Source organism: Protomyctophum parallelum (genome assembly GCF_964188405.1).
Source record: "Protomyctophum parallelum genome assembly, chromosome: 21".
NCBI classification, from domain to species: Eukaryota; Metazoa; Chordata; class Actinopteri; order Myctophiformes; family Myctophidae; genus Protomyctophum; species Protomyctophum parallelum.
The window spans coordinates 23,167,465-23,184,822 of record NC_139713.1 but is presented as its reverse complement, the minus strand read 5'-3'; the positions used below and the strand labels follow the sequence as shown (position 1 = coordinate 23,184,822).

General features: G+C 46.8%; 1 protein-coding gene across 2 annotated transcripts in view; it reads left to right on the top strand.

Annotated features, from left to right (window-relative positions):
- dym (dymeclin) overlaps positions 1 to 17,358 on the top strand; it is a 64,559-nt gene extending 47,201 nt beyond the window's left edge. Inside the window, exons 15-18 of one of the 2 annotated variants that reach the window (XM_083793539.1) lie at positions 6,637 to 6,819; positions 10,483 to 10,596; positions 15,544 to 15,719; positions 16,325 to 17,358. In XM_083793539.1, the coding sequence (XP_083649665.1) occupies positions 6,637 to 6,819; positions 10,483 to 10,596; positions 15,544 to 15,696 (450 nt within the window). In that variant the 3' untranslated portion in view covers positions 15,697 to 15,719; positions 16,325 to 17,358. Of the gene's footprint in view, positions 1 to 6,636; positions 6,820 to 10,482; positions 10,597 to 15,543; positions 15,720 to 16,321 lie in introns of both variants that reach the window. The other variant, XM_083793538.1, reaches the window with a different exon arrangement.

Sequence of the window (17,358 nt, the reverse complement as noted above, 5' to 3'; positions counted from 1 at the left end):
GTGTGTGTGTGGGTGTGTGTGTGTGTGTGTGTGTGTGTGTGTGTGTGCGACTGTGCGTGCCGTAATAAGGGGGCCAGGCTGTGTGCAGTGCTCTACAAAAGTGGAGTGATTATGAAATGGTCATGGTGCCATAATGCAGGTCAGACAATGACCTATTTAATTCCTCCCAAAAGGCAAGCCAGACAGTGACTGCAGCGGAGTGGAGCTCTCTCTCTCTCTCTCTCTCTCTCTCTCTCTCTCTCTCTCTCTCTCTCTTATGGATTCCTCCCTGTCTTCCTCTATCTCCACAATTCCCACTCTCTTTCTCTCTCTCTGCTGTGTGTGTGTGTGTGTGTGTGTGTGTGTGTGTGTGTGTGTGTGTGTGTGTGTGTGTGTGTGTGTGTGTGTGTTGCGCTCCCTCTCTCTCTTCCTGGGTGTGTTTTGGTCTGTGATGCGAGATGTCTCTAGAGAGTTGGACCATGGTGTTTCTTAGAGGTCTGTCTCCCGGGGCTCTTACACAACCTGCCTGCCTGTCTCCATTCTCTGTCTGAATGTCTGTCTGCTTTATCTAGACATTGTATCTATCCCGTCAGGGGGGGGGTTGGGTTTGGGGGCCCGATGACCGTCTTTTTTTAATTTTTTATCCCTGCCCAATACCGAAGGGGAATATTCTTAATATTTCCAAAATGATTATCCTATATATTAAAAGTTGCTTACGGGACCTCTGGTGTCACGCTCATGTCATGTCACCACGTCGCCGCACTCATGCCACCATGACTCAGCCATAACCAGATAATATCAGGAGTTCCCAATGCAGCTATAAATATGGTGTGAAAACTCATGTCAAAACTGTCTGTGTGTGTGTGTGTGTGTGTGTGTGTGTGTGTGTGTGTGTGTGTGTGTGTGTGTGTGTGTGTGTGTGTGTGTGTGTGTGTGTGTGTGTGTGTGTGTGTGTGTGTGTGTGTGTGTGTGTGTGTGTGTGTGTGTGTGTGTGTGTGTGTGTGTGTGCGTGGTGCGGGCTGTCTGGCTCATAAAAGATAGGTATCACCCAGGATTGGGTAAATTACTGATTACCTGATCGAGTCATTTGGAGTGAAAATCGACCGATTTTAATCAGTGGCTATCTATCAATGTCTCTCTCTCTCTCTCTGTGACAGAGCCCAGCCAGCAGCAGGGCCAGTCGCTACTAACTAAGCTGTTGGTTTAATGATGCCAGCTCCTGCTTTACAGGGATTTACATGTCTCTGTCCCTAAGCCTACACACACACACACACACGCGCGCGCGTGCACACACACACACACGTGTGGATGCACACACAAGCATGGTTCATTTGTTTGACACACATCCTTCAGCAATCATCACACAGGGGAGTGTGTGTGTGTGTGTGTGTGTGTGTGTGTGTGTGTGTGTGTGTGTGTGTGTGTGTGTGTGTGTGTGTGTGTGTGTGTGTGTGTGTGTGTGTGTGTGTGTGTGTGTGTGTGTGTGTGTGTGTGTGTGTGTGTGTGTGTGTGTGTGTGTGTGTGTGTGTCGAAAGAGAGAGCATGTGAACAAATAGCATGTGTGTGTCAGAATGATGATGCCCATGCACTGATGTGAATGGGTATTCATGCCTTCCTGTCTCATTTTCCAAGTACATGCTTGACATGTCTACACACACACACAGACACACACACACACACACTGTTGCAGCCTACCGCATAATATTATATAATGATATTCTTTTTTTCTTTTAACCTATAGTATTTACATTGGCTATTTGCAAAGCTCCAATCTACAAGGTCTATAGTAGACCCACCTTATTTCTTAAAAACAAAAAAACAGCACAGATCTTGTATGGGGGTCCTTGGAACCAAATATTTTTATATATGGTTTGTGTTAATGTGGGGGACCTTCACAAAACGTTTGAGAACCCTTGCTTTATGACGCACACGCACGCATGCAGCCACACACACACACACACACACGGTCTGCCTGCAATGTTTATGCAAATTGTGAAACAAGTCAGAAAAGGGGGGAGGATCATCGCAGTTAATGATGAGTGTCTAGTCATAGGCGTGTGCGACGGTGTCTGGCTGTGGAGGAGACATCAGTGTCTGTGATGTCATGAGCATGCAACACAACGCAGCACAACACAGCACAGCACAGCACAACACAGCACAACACAGCACAACACAACACAGCACAGCACAGCACAGCACAACACAGCACAACACAGCACAACACAGCACAACACAGCACAGCACAACACAGCACAACACAGCACAGCACAGCACAACACAGCACAGCACAGCACAGCACAACACAGCACAACACACACAACACAGCACAGCACAACACAGCACAACACAGCACAGCACAACACAGCACAACACAGCACAGCACAACACAGCACAACACAGCACAGCACAACACAGCACAACACAGCACAGCACAGCACAGCACAGCACAACACAGCACAGCACAACACAGCACAACACAGCACAGCACAACACAGCACAGCACAGCACAGCACAGCACAACACAGCACAGCACAACACAGCACAACACAGCACAGCACAACACAGCACAGCACAGCACAACACAGCACAGCACAACACAGCACAACACAGCACAACACAACACAGCACAACACAGCACAGCACAACACAGCACAACACAGCACAACACAGCACAACACAGCACAACACAGCACAACACAGCACAGCACAACACAGCACAACACAGCACAGCACAACACAGCACAACACAGCACAACACAGCACAACACAGCACAGCACAACACAGCACAGCACAGCACAACACAGCACAACACAGCACAACACAGCACAACACAGCACAACACAACACAGCACAACACAGCACAACACAGCACAACACAACACAGCACAACACAGCACAACACAACACAGCACAACACAACACAGCACAGCACAACACAGCACAACACAACACAGCACAACACAGCACAGCACAGCACAGCACAACACAGCACAACACAGCACAACACAGCACAACACAGCACAGCACAGCACAGCACAGCACAACACAGCACAGCACAGCACAGCACAACACAGCACAACACAGCACAACACAGCACAGCACAGCACAGCACAACACAGCACAGCACAACACAGCACAACACAGCACAACACAACACAGCACAGCACAGCACAGCACAACACAGCACAACACAGCACAGCACAGCACAACACAGCACAACACAGCACAACACAACACAGCACAGCACAGCACAGCACAGCACAGCACAGCACAGCACAGCACAACACAGCACAGCACAGCACAGCACAGCACAGCACAGCACAGCACAACACAGCACAACACAGCACAGCACAGCACAACACAGCACAACACAGCACAGCACAGCACAGCACAGCACAGCACAGCACAGCACAACACAGCACAGCACAGCACAGCACAGCACAGCACAACACAGCACAGCACAGCACAGCACAACACAACACAGCACAGCACAGCACAGCACAGCACAGCACAACACAGCATAACACAGCGCAACGCAACACAGCGCAACGCAACGCAACACAGCGCAACGCAGCGCAACGCAGGGCAACACAACGCAACGCAGCGCAACGCAACGCAGCGCAACGCAACACAGCGCAACGCAACGCAACGCAACACAGCGCAACGCAACGCAGCGCAACGCAACGCAGTGCAACGCAACGCAACGCAGTGCAACGCAACACAGCGCAAGACAACGCAATGCAACGCAACACAGCGCAACACAACGCAACGCAATGCAGTGCAACGCAATGCAGCGCAATGCAGCGCAATGCAGCGCAACGCAATGCAGCGCAACACAGCGCAACGCAACGCAACACAGCGCAACACAACGCAACGCAATGCAGCGCAACGCAGTGCAGAGCTGCCCAAATTTGTGCATGCCCAAATTTGTGCATGTACAACTTCCTGGTCTCAACTGCACATGTTTCTTTCCTTCCATGGAGCAACATGGCGTCGCCCATATGGCCTTCGCGTCTCGTCCTCTTTAGACAGTCCTTGGTTTGGAGAAGGAAGTACAGAGTAAAGGTGTTTGCCCAGTGGTGCATTTTGCAGACCGATGGACAGACCCAAAATTTGCTCCGATATTCGGGTGGGAAAACGCATCGGTATGCAGGGACCTTAAGTGGGAGAAGGAAGTAGAGGAAGTGGGAGCAGGAAGTACAGAGTATAGAGATGAATGAGTTTGAGGAGACTCTGTATGTCTGGGTTCCTCATGGTAGACTGTGAACCCTGACTTAATCTCATCCCTTTGACACGCACACACACACACACGCACGCACGCGCGCGCACACACACACACACACACACACACACACACGTCTAACTATCCTATTTGCATGTGACCTGAATTCCCATGTGGCATTTTTTTCTTGTGCTTCAGCTAATCTCATTAAGCTGTGTCAGAGTAGCCCCGCCTGGCTCCCACACCCCCGTTCTCTCGCTGTCTCTGTCTCCCCGTCTTATTCATGTAGAGCTCTCTCTCTCTGTCTCTCTCTCTGTCTCCCCGTCTTATTCATGTAGAGCTCTCTCTCTCTGTCTCTCTCTCTGTCTCCCCGTCTTATTCATGTAGAGCTCTCTCTCTCTGTCTCTCTCTCTGTCTCCCCGTCTTATTCATGTAGAGCTCTCTCTCTCTGTCTCTCTCTCTGTCTCCCCGTCTTATTCCGTTCAGAGCTTGTTAAAGTGCTTTGTTTCTCCAACCGTTCCCCTGCTTCCACGATCGCCCATCCTACGCCCACGGGGTGATCTGTCTGGAAGAGCATCCGTGTGCGTGTGTGTGTGTGTGGTGTGTGTCCGTCCATCCACCTGTCTATTAAAACGTAGAAATAACCACATTGAGGTTGTGTGAATCGGCCTACCAGTTTCCGTTGACATCTGTGTCTGTCCGGACGCATGTAGTATATCGTCGCTTATCTCCATATTTTAACTTTTGGGGGTTTTTCATACATTTTCACCCTATACTTGATCATACTACAGGCATGAAGTGGGGCGTTTTGAGCTTGTAGATCTGCTACTTTTGCTATTTTTTTAATTTTAATCCTTAAAACTCATTTTGGACGGGAACCCCTTTTGGGGTTTTTTGCCTTTCAAGACGGGAATGGCAACAATATACAATTATATTTGATGACTTGTTACTTCTTTCAAAACTTGACTCACGGCGGTTACACAACAGCGTGGGTACACAAACAACAGCAGGGGGGAGCCTTTATCTTTGTTGGACCATGCGTGGGCGATTCACGCGGCCTGGTGATTTACTGTATCTCTTTGAAGATCTTTCTGTGCGCTTTGCTTTTTTTTGTTTCGTTTTGTTTTGACAATACTGCTGCATCAGGCTGCCTCACAGTCATCGGTCTCCACTGAGTTCCAGTGTCTCGTGTTGTGTATATGCTGCGTGTGTCTCAGTGTGCTGGGTTGATATGTGCGGGAAATCAAAGGACAATCCTAGACACTTTTTAGTGAAATGTTGCTATGATGTCCTTTTGCTTTCCCGCATATCGACTGATAACAGTGGGGGTTCCATCAGAATCTGTTGATGTTTTCGGGCAGGCACAGGCGGGAGTACACAGAGAAGCCAGCACGCTGATAGACAAGCAGTACACACAAGTCTCAGTTGAGACCAATACCAAATTATTTAACCAGCTCTATATTGTTGCTGTCGAGCCGAAATGTATTATCTGCAAATTTTAACAGTTTGGGGTTTGTTTTGTTTTTTCCATAAATGAACGCCCTACTTGATCATACTACAGTATGACACAAAAGCATCAAACGTGGTGGATCTGTTCGTGCCACGTTTTGATCTAGATCTGCTACTTTGGCATCCTGAAATGTAGCAGTTTTGTATGTATGTGTACAGCTGAGCTGTTCTCATACTGTAGGTACAGTACATACACTTCCATGTCGTGTATGAGTGGGACATGCTCATATCATGCCAGGAAGCTTTGGGCCTACATATAGAGTAACATTTAGACATTTGCGATGTTTTATTTTTGCCGTTGATTTATTATGATTGTCTTTTGTAGCTTCGCCAAGAGCTCTTTCCGACTAAATCTGTTTGGATGAACTCACTTTAATCGTTTGACTTGACTGAACATGTCAGGTCCCCATCAACCCCACCTCTCTCTCTCTCCCTCTGTACAATTAAATGGGAATAAAGACATTAGTAAACGGAGCTGTGTTACATTGCAATATAGAGAAAACTATCTTACAAAACCATAAGAATTGTGCCGTTTCTGTCAGAAATAGGAGAGGTTAGCTTGGGATAAAAACATACCGGTATTTCAGTGTTTTGCATTCACTTGGTATGAAACCTTTGGGACGAATGGCAGCACATTGCTCGTCCGGGATGTCTCTCTCTCTCTCTCTCTCTCTCTCTCTCTCTCTCTCTCTCTCTGGAAAAAAGAAGAAAAGCATTGGAAATTAATAAATAATAATAATACATAATAATCTTTATTGTCCCGTAGGATATTCGTCTTCACAGTCAAGTTCAACACCCACATCAAAAACAACACAGAGCACATAACACCGAGACAATACTGGAAACGTGTTACTCAAAACCAGGACACAAGGTTGAGGTGGTGTTTTAATGAGTCCTTGTACCCCTTTGCCCCCCCCACCACCAGGCCCAGGACCTGAACGTGATCGAGGAGGTGATCCGCATGATGCTGGAGATCATCAACTCCTGCCTGTCCAACTCGCTGCACCACAACCCCAACCTGGTGTACGCGCTGCTCTACAAGAGGGAGCTGTTTGAGCAGTTCAGGACGCACCCCTCCTTCCAGGACATCATGCAGAACCTGGACACGGTCAGAACACGGTCCACTGAACCCTCCATAGGAATGTTTTCGTCTGCGTTGTTGTGTGCCGCTATATCAGTGGTTTTCAACCATTTTCATATCAGGGCCCATTGTTTATTCAGCATTTTTGAGCCGCGGACCACCATGACATTTAGCCTCTCAGACCCAAAACGTACGGATATTTAGTAAATGTGTGGACAGTGTTATAATTTAGCTATTGAAAAATAGCAGATCTAAAAGCTCGTAGCACGCTCGCCCCAAAATACTCTCGGTCCAAGTCAAATTCGCCGACCTTGGAGAGTTCGCCACCAGGTATTCCTAAACCTCTGCAGGCAAACCTATCCTTATTCCTAAATGTAACCTTAATAAAACTATGCCTAAACGTATCCTTATTCCTAGCCTGAAAGAGACCTACAGTATGCTTTTCTGGGAATAGAGGGTCAACTAACGCTGAAAACCTCCCCTCCCCTCCCCCCGCTCCACCCCCCAGTAGAACGCAGTGGAGAACACTGACTTCACCAAATTTGGAGTGATGCCCCTCTGCGCTCTTATTGGTTAGCGAAATACAAGCTTTCTCTCCCCTCCTATGCCTCTTTTCCTGCTTCGCTCGCCCAGGCTTTTTTTATTTATTTATTTTTCTTAACAAAAGAAAGCGAGTGTGTTTAGGGCGAGCGTTCCAGTTACTGTATGATGCATACGTTTATGGCGCGTTGTCCTGCTCCTGTGACACACCGGACCTGCCTTCGTTTGGCTGAGGCGCGGCCATAGACTACCTTTCTACTACCTTCGTTTGGCTGAGGCGCGGCCATAGAATACGTTTGGCTGAGGCGTTGCCATAGACTACCTTCGTTTGGCTGAGGCTACTACCTTCGTTTGGCTGAGGCGCGGCCATAGACTACCTTGGTTTGGCTGAGGCGTTGCCATAGACTACCTTCGTTTGGCTGAGGCGTTGCCATAGACTACCTTGGTTTGGCTGAGGCGTTGCCATAGACTACCTTGGTTTGGCTGAGGCGTTGCCATAGACTACCTTGGTTTGGCTGAGGCGTTGCCATAGACTACCTTGGTTTGGCTTAGGCGTTGCCATAGACTACCTTGGTTTGGCTTAGGCGTTGCCATAGACTACCTTGGTTTGGCTGAGGCGCTGCCATAGACTACCTTGGTTTGGCTTAGGCGTTGCCATAGACTACCTTGGTTTGGCTGAGGCGCGGCCATAGACTACCTTGGTTTGGCTGAGGCGTTGCCATAGACTACCTTGGTTTGGCTGAGGCGCTGCCATAGACTACCTTGGTTTGGCTTAGGCGTTGCCATAGACTACCTTGGTTTGGCTGAGGCGCGGCCATAGACTACCTTGGTTTGGCTGAGGCGCTGCCATAGACTATGTTTGGCTGAGGCGCGGCCATAGACTATATTTGGCTGAGGCGCGGCCATAGACTATGTTTGGCTGAGGCGCGGCCATAGACTATGTTTGGCTGAGGCGCGGCCATAGACTATGTTTGGCTGAGGCGCTGCCATAGACTACCTTGGTTTGGCTGAGGCGCTGCCATAGACTACCTTGGTTTGGCTGAGGCGCTGCCATAGACTACCTTGGTTTGGCTGAGGCGCTGCCATAGACTACCTTGGTTTGGCTGAGGCGCGGCCATAGACTACCTTGGTTTGGCTTAGGCGTTGCCATAGACTACCTTGGTTTGGCTTAGGCGTTGCCATAGACTACCTTGGTTTGGCTTAGGCGTTGCCATAGACTACCTTGGTTTGGCTGAGGCGCTGCCATAGACTACCTTGGTTTGGCTGAGGCGCTGCCATAGACTACCTTGGTTTGGCTTAGGCGTTGCCATAGACTACCTTGGTTTGGCTTAGGCGTTGCCATAGACTACCTTGGTTTGGCTTAGGCGTTGCCATAGACTACCTTGGTTTGGCTGAGGCGCTGCCATAGACTACCTTGGTTTGGCTGAGGCGCGGCCATAGACTACCTTGGTTTGGCTGAGGCGTTGCCATAGACTACCTTGGTTTGGCTGAGGCGTTGCCATAGACTACCTTGGTTTGGCTTAGGCGTTGCCATAGACTACCTTGGTTTGGCTTAGGCGTTGCCATAGACTACCTTGGTTTGGCTGAGGCGCTGCCATAGACTACCTTGGTTTGGCTTAGGCGTTGCCATAGACTACCTTGGTTTGGCTTAGGCGTTGCCATAGACTACCTTGGTTTGGCTGAGGCGCTGCCATAGACTACCTTGGTTTGGCTGAGGCGTTGCCATAGACTACCTTGGTTTGGCTTAGGCGTTGCCATAGACTACCTTGGTTTGGCTTAGGCGTTGCCATAGACTACCTTGGTTTGGCTGAGGCGTTGCCATAGACTACCTTGGTTTGGCTGAGGCGCTGCCATAGACTACCTTGGTTTGGCTGAGGCGCTGCCATAGACTACCTTGGTTTGGCTGAGGCGCTGCCATAGACTACCTTGGTTTGGCTGAGGCGCGGCCATAGACTACCTTTCTGTCAAATGTATAGTTGTGTTGCTGCTGTCGCAGTCTTTACAGCGGCAGGGCTTTTTGCACTTCCCCAGAAGCTCCAACTCAACGACAGACCAAAGCGAGTAGATGTGAGTCGTTGGCATGCGGTGGAAAAGCAAAGCGTCGCTGCTTTCCGGAGTGGGGAGGCTTTCAGAGCGTAGCCTAAGGGGGAGCTTTAACTGATGCACGCTACGCTACATCGTTGGCTTCCCACATACCTGGATAACAGAAGAGCCTATGGCAGAGCACGCACACATGCACATACACACACACACACAGTCACAGTCACACACACACACACACACACACACACACACATTTACACTTCTGTATAGGGTATACAGAAGCAAACTAGTTACCTCTCCTCCCTGTCTCTAGGGCGTTCTTTAAGACTCTAGAAGTCACGGCTGTGATTGACCCCCCCCCCCCCCCCCCCTCCTATAAGACATAAGGATACACTCTGAATGAATATTTGACACGGGGCCTCGGGACACTGAGGGGCTGATGGATTCATCAAGTGGTACTTAAGCTGTCAGAGCTGCAGCGTGGCGGTACAGCATGTTTCACACAGTAGGCTCTCAAACCTTTTCGTGCCAAGGAGAACCCCCTCAAATCTGGACCCCTATCTGAAAAGGTTTTGTGCCAGTGGACCTCCAGAAGAGAAGAGTTGTGTTATTTAAAAAAAATAGCTAGATTATTCAACATTTTCCAAATATCTTTTAAACAAAAAAAAATAGCATAGCCAACATATGAATGGATAAAGTGGTCAAAATGACTGATGCTATATGTTAAGTCATTTTGCTAACTGTGTGTGTGTGTGTGTGTGTGTGTGTGTGTGTGTGTGTGTGTGTGTGTGTGTGTGTGTGTGTGTGTGTGTGTGTGTGTGTGTGTGTGTGTGTGTGTGCGCCTGCGTGTGTGTGTGTTGGACAGAATAATTGCTACGAAGATAATCGATAGTTGCAGCCCTGTTCTGAATGGATTAATCAGTTAGATTAATGAATCAATCAGATAGTTGCATGTTATTTCGAGCCACAGATGCATTTATCCGCCTGGTTGGCTGATCTGGCTACAGATCAAATCACAACCCCTCCCCCCCCCCCCCCATTGGGATGAGTTTGCAACTGGGGTTTTGTAATGTGATTGGATGTTTGTTCTCTTGCGTGTCCCCTCAGGTGATTGGCTTCTTCAGCCACCGTCTGGAGCAGGCAGGAAGTGACCTGTCGGTGGAGAGGGTTCAGGAGGTCATCATGAAAGGAGCCCAAGCACTGCCCAAAGACAGACTGAAGGTAAACAGTGGTGGGAACTATCAGTGGTGGGGAAAGTACTGAAACGTTTTCCTTAAGTAAAAGTATCAATACTGCAATGTAGAACATAGAACATAGTACAAGTCTGGAATTCAAAATGTACTTGAGTAAAAGTACAAAAGTGTTGGCATCAAAATGTACTTAAAGTACCAAAAGTAGAAAGTACTCAATATGCAGAATGTCTCATTTCAAGTTGTCAAATGTATAATAATCTGTTGAAAATAGCAGATCTACAAGCTCACAATGCATCGCATCGTGACCTAGCTGTTTGTTTTTGAGTCCAAAGAACAGCAATGTCTGTGTCCCTGTGTCCGCCTATGTGACGTTAACCTATGTGACGTTAATGAGCACCAGTATTATCTGAGTACCAGTAGGGGCGCTGTTGTGCCAGAAACAGAGAGAGAGACAGTGCTGCACTGTTGCCTGCTAATGAGAGAAAGAGAGAGAGGGAGAGAGGAAGGGGGGGTGGGGGTGCACCACTCAGTTCACACAGGTGTGATTTTTTTTATAATGCTAAAGATAAAGTTGAATAAGAACTAGGCAAAAGGTGCACAGCACAGCGGTCCTTGTGAGACAGTATACATGTCCGCCATCTGCAGTCCACACGGCCCCCAAAACCTACCCAATTTCGTAGGAGGAGATGACCTCCATGCACGGCAGACGTGCTAGATATAACGTATTGGTCTCGTACACTCGTATCGTGCTACGTACAGCCTTTTCTCATCTCAGAGGAGGAAAGTCTGCTAACACCCTAATGCAGTAAATGTGTAAAACAGTGGTTCTCAAGACGGGCCGCTTCGCCTTGCATCCTGGAGCTTGTGGAGCTGCCACTTTGGATGCTCCCGTGTGACCTTGAAGTACGATCAAGTCGATCAGGGCGTTCATTTACGCCAAAAACCACGGAGATGCAGAGATGAGAGGTGTCCGCCCCGACAACAGCGACAATATATACCGTAGAATAGAGTGAGGGAGACGGAGAGAGAGCCACTGGCACACAAGACAAAAAGACTGTGATCCTCATTAGCATTAACGCTAGGGTCTTCAGTGTGTGCTCCGTTCGTGCCCACATGTTCACACGTAAAGGACATTTCAAGGAGATGGGGACGGGAGACGTGGGGGACGGGGGACGTGCGTCGGGACGCTTTGTCACCAGGCTGCGCACAGTGACCTGGGAGGGGGGCATAAATCTGCCAGCGCGCCTCGTTACACCGATAGCCACCCCTCCTGGCGGGACGGCGCGCCGGCTCGACGTCCGGGCGCTCCGTCCATTAATCAATGGGCTCTCTCTCTCTCCGCTCCTCTCCCCTGCTCTCTTTATTTAATTGCCTGTTTCAGCACGTGGTTCATGTTTTATACGTGGCGGCTGGCTGTAAGGGGTCTGTCTCCGCTAATTTATGCTCTCGTCGTACGATTGTGTGCACGCACGCACGCATGCACTTGTGTGTGTGTGTGTATGTGTGTAGCAGATCTACATGCTTCTGGACAAGATGTTATACTCCGTTTCTAAAACGTCAAAGTATGAATTAGGCTTAAATGCGTTGGGTAATACATCACGTCCATATTATGGAGTGAACGTGAGCTTGTGCATTGGCTATTTTCGGCGGAGAGATTTTATTCGGTGAAGGGGAAAAAGGAGCGCACCAAGGTCAACTAAGTATATCGTCTCTGTCATGTGGAAACCGCTCATGTTCAAAACTGTTTGGACATAAGAGGACATAACAGGATTCAAATTGGAAAGCACTTGGACGTACTCAGTCATACACACACAGGGTCCGTGTCATTAGTCAGAAGGTTCATTGTTCCGAAATTACTATCCCTATCTCTAACCCTAACCTAAACCTAACCGCAAGCACGGGAGCAAACCTAAACCTAACTGCAAGCACGGGAGCAGTGCATGTTCGGACTAACGGGACTTCGGATCTATGGGCAGTTCCCCACACACAGTCCCTCATCGGTTTGGCACCCCTCAAAAACTTATGTTGCTATAGGGTCCACCAAAATCTCCCGGAGGGGGCGTTAACATATGTGTCACGTGGTAGCGGCCGCCATGTTGGCAGGCATTTCTCGTTTGTTTACAGTCAGCGACCATCCGTGTGCGTTCAAATTTTTAAACACCAGAGGGAGTTCAACGAGCTCGTTCCTGGCGACAACACAGTGAGCCAACACCAGGATGGAAAGAAAAAACGTCGGCCTCGAAATACCTTACAAGGACAAACATTAAATGTAGACGCATTAGTGGTGGTAGAAGATCGAATCCTCTATTCAGTCAGTGTGTTCATAGGGGTCGAGACCGTCAATATCCTTGATTTTGTTGAGGTAACGCTCCTTTTCCTCAAAGTTAAGCTTGTCCTTGTCGAGGCCGACGATTTTTCTTTCCATCCTGGTGTTGGCTCACTGTGTTGTCGCCAGGAACGAGCTCGTTGAACTCCCTCTGGTGTTTAAAAATTAGAACGCACACGGATGGCCGCTGACTGTAAACAAACGAGAAATGCCTGCCAACATGGCGGCCGCTACCACTTGACACATATGTTAACGCCCCCTCCGGGAGATTTTGGTGGACCCTATATATATATATATATATAGCTCAAATCTAAAATGACGCGTTCCAGGTTTTAATGGGTGAAGGCTATGGATGGGACGATTCACTTACCTCCCTATTCGATATGCTCTTGATACCTAGGGTGCAGAGTCGATTTATATTGCGATTAAACAATTCTTGCATATTGCAATTCTTCAATATTACAATTTTTGTCCCCACAAGTTACTTTTTTTTTAAATACTAGAACATTTTAAAGGATCTACAACATGCAACTGTATTTTAATATTTAATGTCATATTGTTTATGTCCCTCACATATTATTTCTAATGGTTTGAGCCTAAATCTCTGATATAACCAGTCCATGTAATTTCTGTCTGGCTTCTTCTAACACAGTTTTAGCTGCAGTACCACAATGTCCTGATGTGGTGGGGGCGCTGTGTATGAAAATGATTTCCCTGCCACACCCTAATCCCACGTACCCCCTCCCACATATTTGACTAATTATAATAAGGCCCACCCACCTCCCACAGTCTCCAAAGATAAATGCTCAATTTGGAAAGAGGGGGAGGGATTATACAAAGTCGACCACTGTACATATAATCCCAAATACGATGAGAAAGCCTGATTGAATTTGGGTATTTGTGGGGATAGAAGACCTCTAGGGGAGCACAAAAAAACACAAAACAATGGGAAAAGTTGAATTTCATGTTGTAGGTCCTTTAAAACAATTATATACCTTTTAAACAATATAAACCATGACAAGTTGAATCATACACTTTAATGCAGCCAGATAAAGTCAGTCAGTCTTTCTGACATGAATCTTTTTTTGTAATCTTGTAAAAATCCCGATATTTAAGTGAATGAGTTTTTCTCCCACCCCTAGTGAAGGCAGTAGTGAGAGAACGGGTCTACACAAAGTGTCTATCAGACATAATTGACTTTACCAGTATTAATAGCCATAATTGCCGTTGCCAGTAGTGTCGTCGCAAAAGTGAAAGCGTGGCTGATATATGGTCCAAACCTTTTAATACAGTGTATAGGCGGGGCTGCACACCCAGCAGCACACGCATCGACCCAGCACAGCAGCGCCAGATAATAAGCGTGCTTCTTTATTGTCTGGGAGGGCCAGGTGGTCACGTGGGTGGTCTCACCTCGGTAGTCATATGGCATATGGCCCCCGAGTCCCCCCCCCCCCGTAGGGCTGCTGTCTGTGTCTGAGTCATGCTGATTGTCTGGCTGCAGTCGACTCCGTAATGGGCTGCCTCGAGCACTCATTTATTCTTCATGGGACGACGCGCTATGTCACACTTTTTACATTTCAAGGACCACCATAACTCTTGAGAGTGTACAAATGTTTTTTTTTTACACAACTTCTTAAATGTTTTTTATTATTGTTTTTTTTAATGTATGTCATTTCTTAGATTTTCATTTATTCATGGAATTCTTTAGATAAATGTTTTCATGACAAATTGTCTATTTCATGTATTTATTTATTTATTTGTTTGTAAAATCCTTTGGAATAATGCTAATTTAAAAAGATATTAAGCTAAAAATATTATATATATAGCTAGGGTTGGGATATTTCCGCAACGATACCCTCCTAGCGGTCCGATTCCTTAACGGTTCTCATTTAACGATTCCTATAGGGCTCTCTGAAGCCCAACACACACCGGGTGCGCAACGACGCGGCACAGAAAATAGAACAGTGGCGTATCGGAGCGTGCTGCAGGCTTATTTATGCAAATGCTAAAAATTTAATTTAGATAGCATGTTCTGTAGACAGAATATAGTGTTTATAGTTTCAATGTACTAATTATTTTTACCTGTTAGACTGATGATGTCACCAGGACGACCAGTCCATGTTCTTTACACTGGTTATCCAGCTCGTTATAAAGGTCAGGGGTCAGGCTGCGGGATGACACCTGTTCCCAAGCGGCAGCTTACCTTTTCCACTGAGATGGAATTACATCACCTCCTATTAACCCATTCAGATCAGACCTGAGGCCCATTCTACCAATGCCTCCTAAATCAGTGGGGGTTTTTGCCTCGAAAATTATTCAACACTTTCAAGGTTTTTTTCAAAAACGTTCTTGTATATCTGCCATTTTTGAGAACTACACTGTTCTAAATCCCAAGAGTTTTCTGAAAAACCTATGTTGCTAACTTGCTACTGTATATATAGATATAGCTATAATGAAAAAATGACACCGATTATGGCTCTGTATTGCCTACAACCTCACAATCGTTGCGCGTCACGATACAGAGGCCACGATACGACATGTATCGTGCTACGGGTTGATTTTGAATTATGACCGTGTGTCTCTGTCTCCCTTCTCTCTCTCTCTCTCTCTCTCTCTCTCTATCTCTGTGCGCGTGTGTGTCTCGTTTAGAAGTTCCCGGAGTTGAAGTTCAAGTACGTGGAGGAGGACCAGCCAGAGGACTTCTTCATCCCCTATGTGTGGTCCCTGGTCTTCAACTCGGGAGTGGGTCTCCACTGGAGCCCGCAGGGCATCCAGCTCTTCAGCATGGACTCCTCCTCCTGATGGGGATGTCCAAATCCATTTGTGTGTGTGTGTGTGTGTGTGTGTGTGTGTGTGTGTGTGTGTGTGTGTGTGTGTGTGTGTTGGGGGGGGGGGGGGGGGTCTGGCTGATAACGGACATTATTTGAGTTTTTGGATGAGATTATTTTAGCGACTTTAAACCTGGCGTCCCTATTTTTACGAAAGAAAAGTAATAGCATAGATTAATAGATAGCATAATAGATTTTCTTTTTGTGTAATAAGGCCTTTAATTTTTTTTCTTTTTTTTCTTTTACAAAATATTGCTCAAAACATTGTTAATCGGTGGACTAGGAATCTCCGAAGTCAGGGTCAGCATCGGACCCAAAGATCTGGCATCAGTCGGGCTCTACTGTGTGTGTGTGTGTGTGTGTGTGTGTGTGTGTGTGTGTGTGCGTGTGCGTGTGTGTTTGTGTGTGCTGCGTGCGTGTGTGGGCGCATATGCATCTGTACATAAACGTACATTAACCATCCTCTGTGCACGCTGCTTTGAAAGTGCCTCAACCTTGTACAGTTTGCTGATTATTATTATTATTATTATTGTTTTTTTATGAAATAATTCAGCACAACCTCTTAACATTTGCTCCCTCCCTCTTCCCCCCCGTATCAGCAGAACTCAGAACTATGATCTTTTCCACACTGGTGGAGGCTCCAGTCTAGCCCGTCAAAACCGCGGTCGTTTGCAAAGTTGAGCGTGCGGTGCGAATGCCCCTGGGCAGATCACAGTCAGATGTTCTTGGGGGTCATGTGATTATCAACATCTTTTTTTTAAATAGTGAAAAAAGCCGGTATATAAGATCAAAACAGTCTAGATGTGTGATGCGTTGTGAGCTTATAGATTGGCTATTTTCACAAATTTGTCAGTTCGACAAAGTATATGGGATTTAAGTTGTTAAACTATGATCTAAGTGCTGGAATCCGTTAGCTTTGGGTGAACTGGTCGTTCACAGCTACTGGATTACTGTTATTAATACTGGATCTATTTCATGGACGGCTTCTGTAATATTGCAAGTTTTTTAGGTACTGTGAGTTAACTTCACATATAAGCCCCCTATTCCTTTTTTTGGTTTTGTTTCAAATGCGTTTTTGTCTTGAACTGGAGTTTAAAAAGAAAAACAGGTCAAAGAGAAAAGTACCAGATTTTATGAGATGTGAGTGTTCTGTTAATTCAATTGACGGGACAAATAGCGGCTTTAATTGCATACCTGTTAAATCATTGATCAATGTATGTTTGTTTGATCAGTTCATGCTACTTTTTTGGCCTACTTGATTGACCTTTGAACTGCGTTTTCACTATGGGGCTAGGATGCGTACTTAAATGAGGAGGAAACCAAATGTCCTGTTGTGTACGGTCATGTTTGTCTGCTTAGGTAGCCACTTTACTTGCATGTATAACTGGAGACTTTTTCTATGAAATTATTTATTTTGATGTATGTTTTGTTTTGTTTGTTTTTTGGTAGTCCCCCTGCCCCTCCCCTCCCCACCAGAACTTTCAGTTTAACAGCAGAGACTTTACAGATTGTTATTATTAATATTCTACACAGACTCTTCCTTCAAAGTGTAAGATGGCTTTCTGTTATTCTGTGCAATATCACATTGTGATCTTTGAATATAGGGGTCAACAAATAAAATATCGGTTTCAATAAA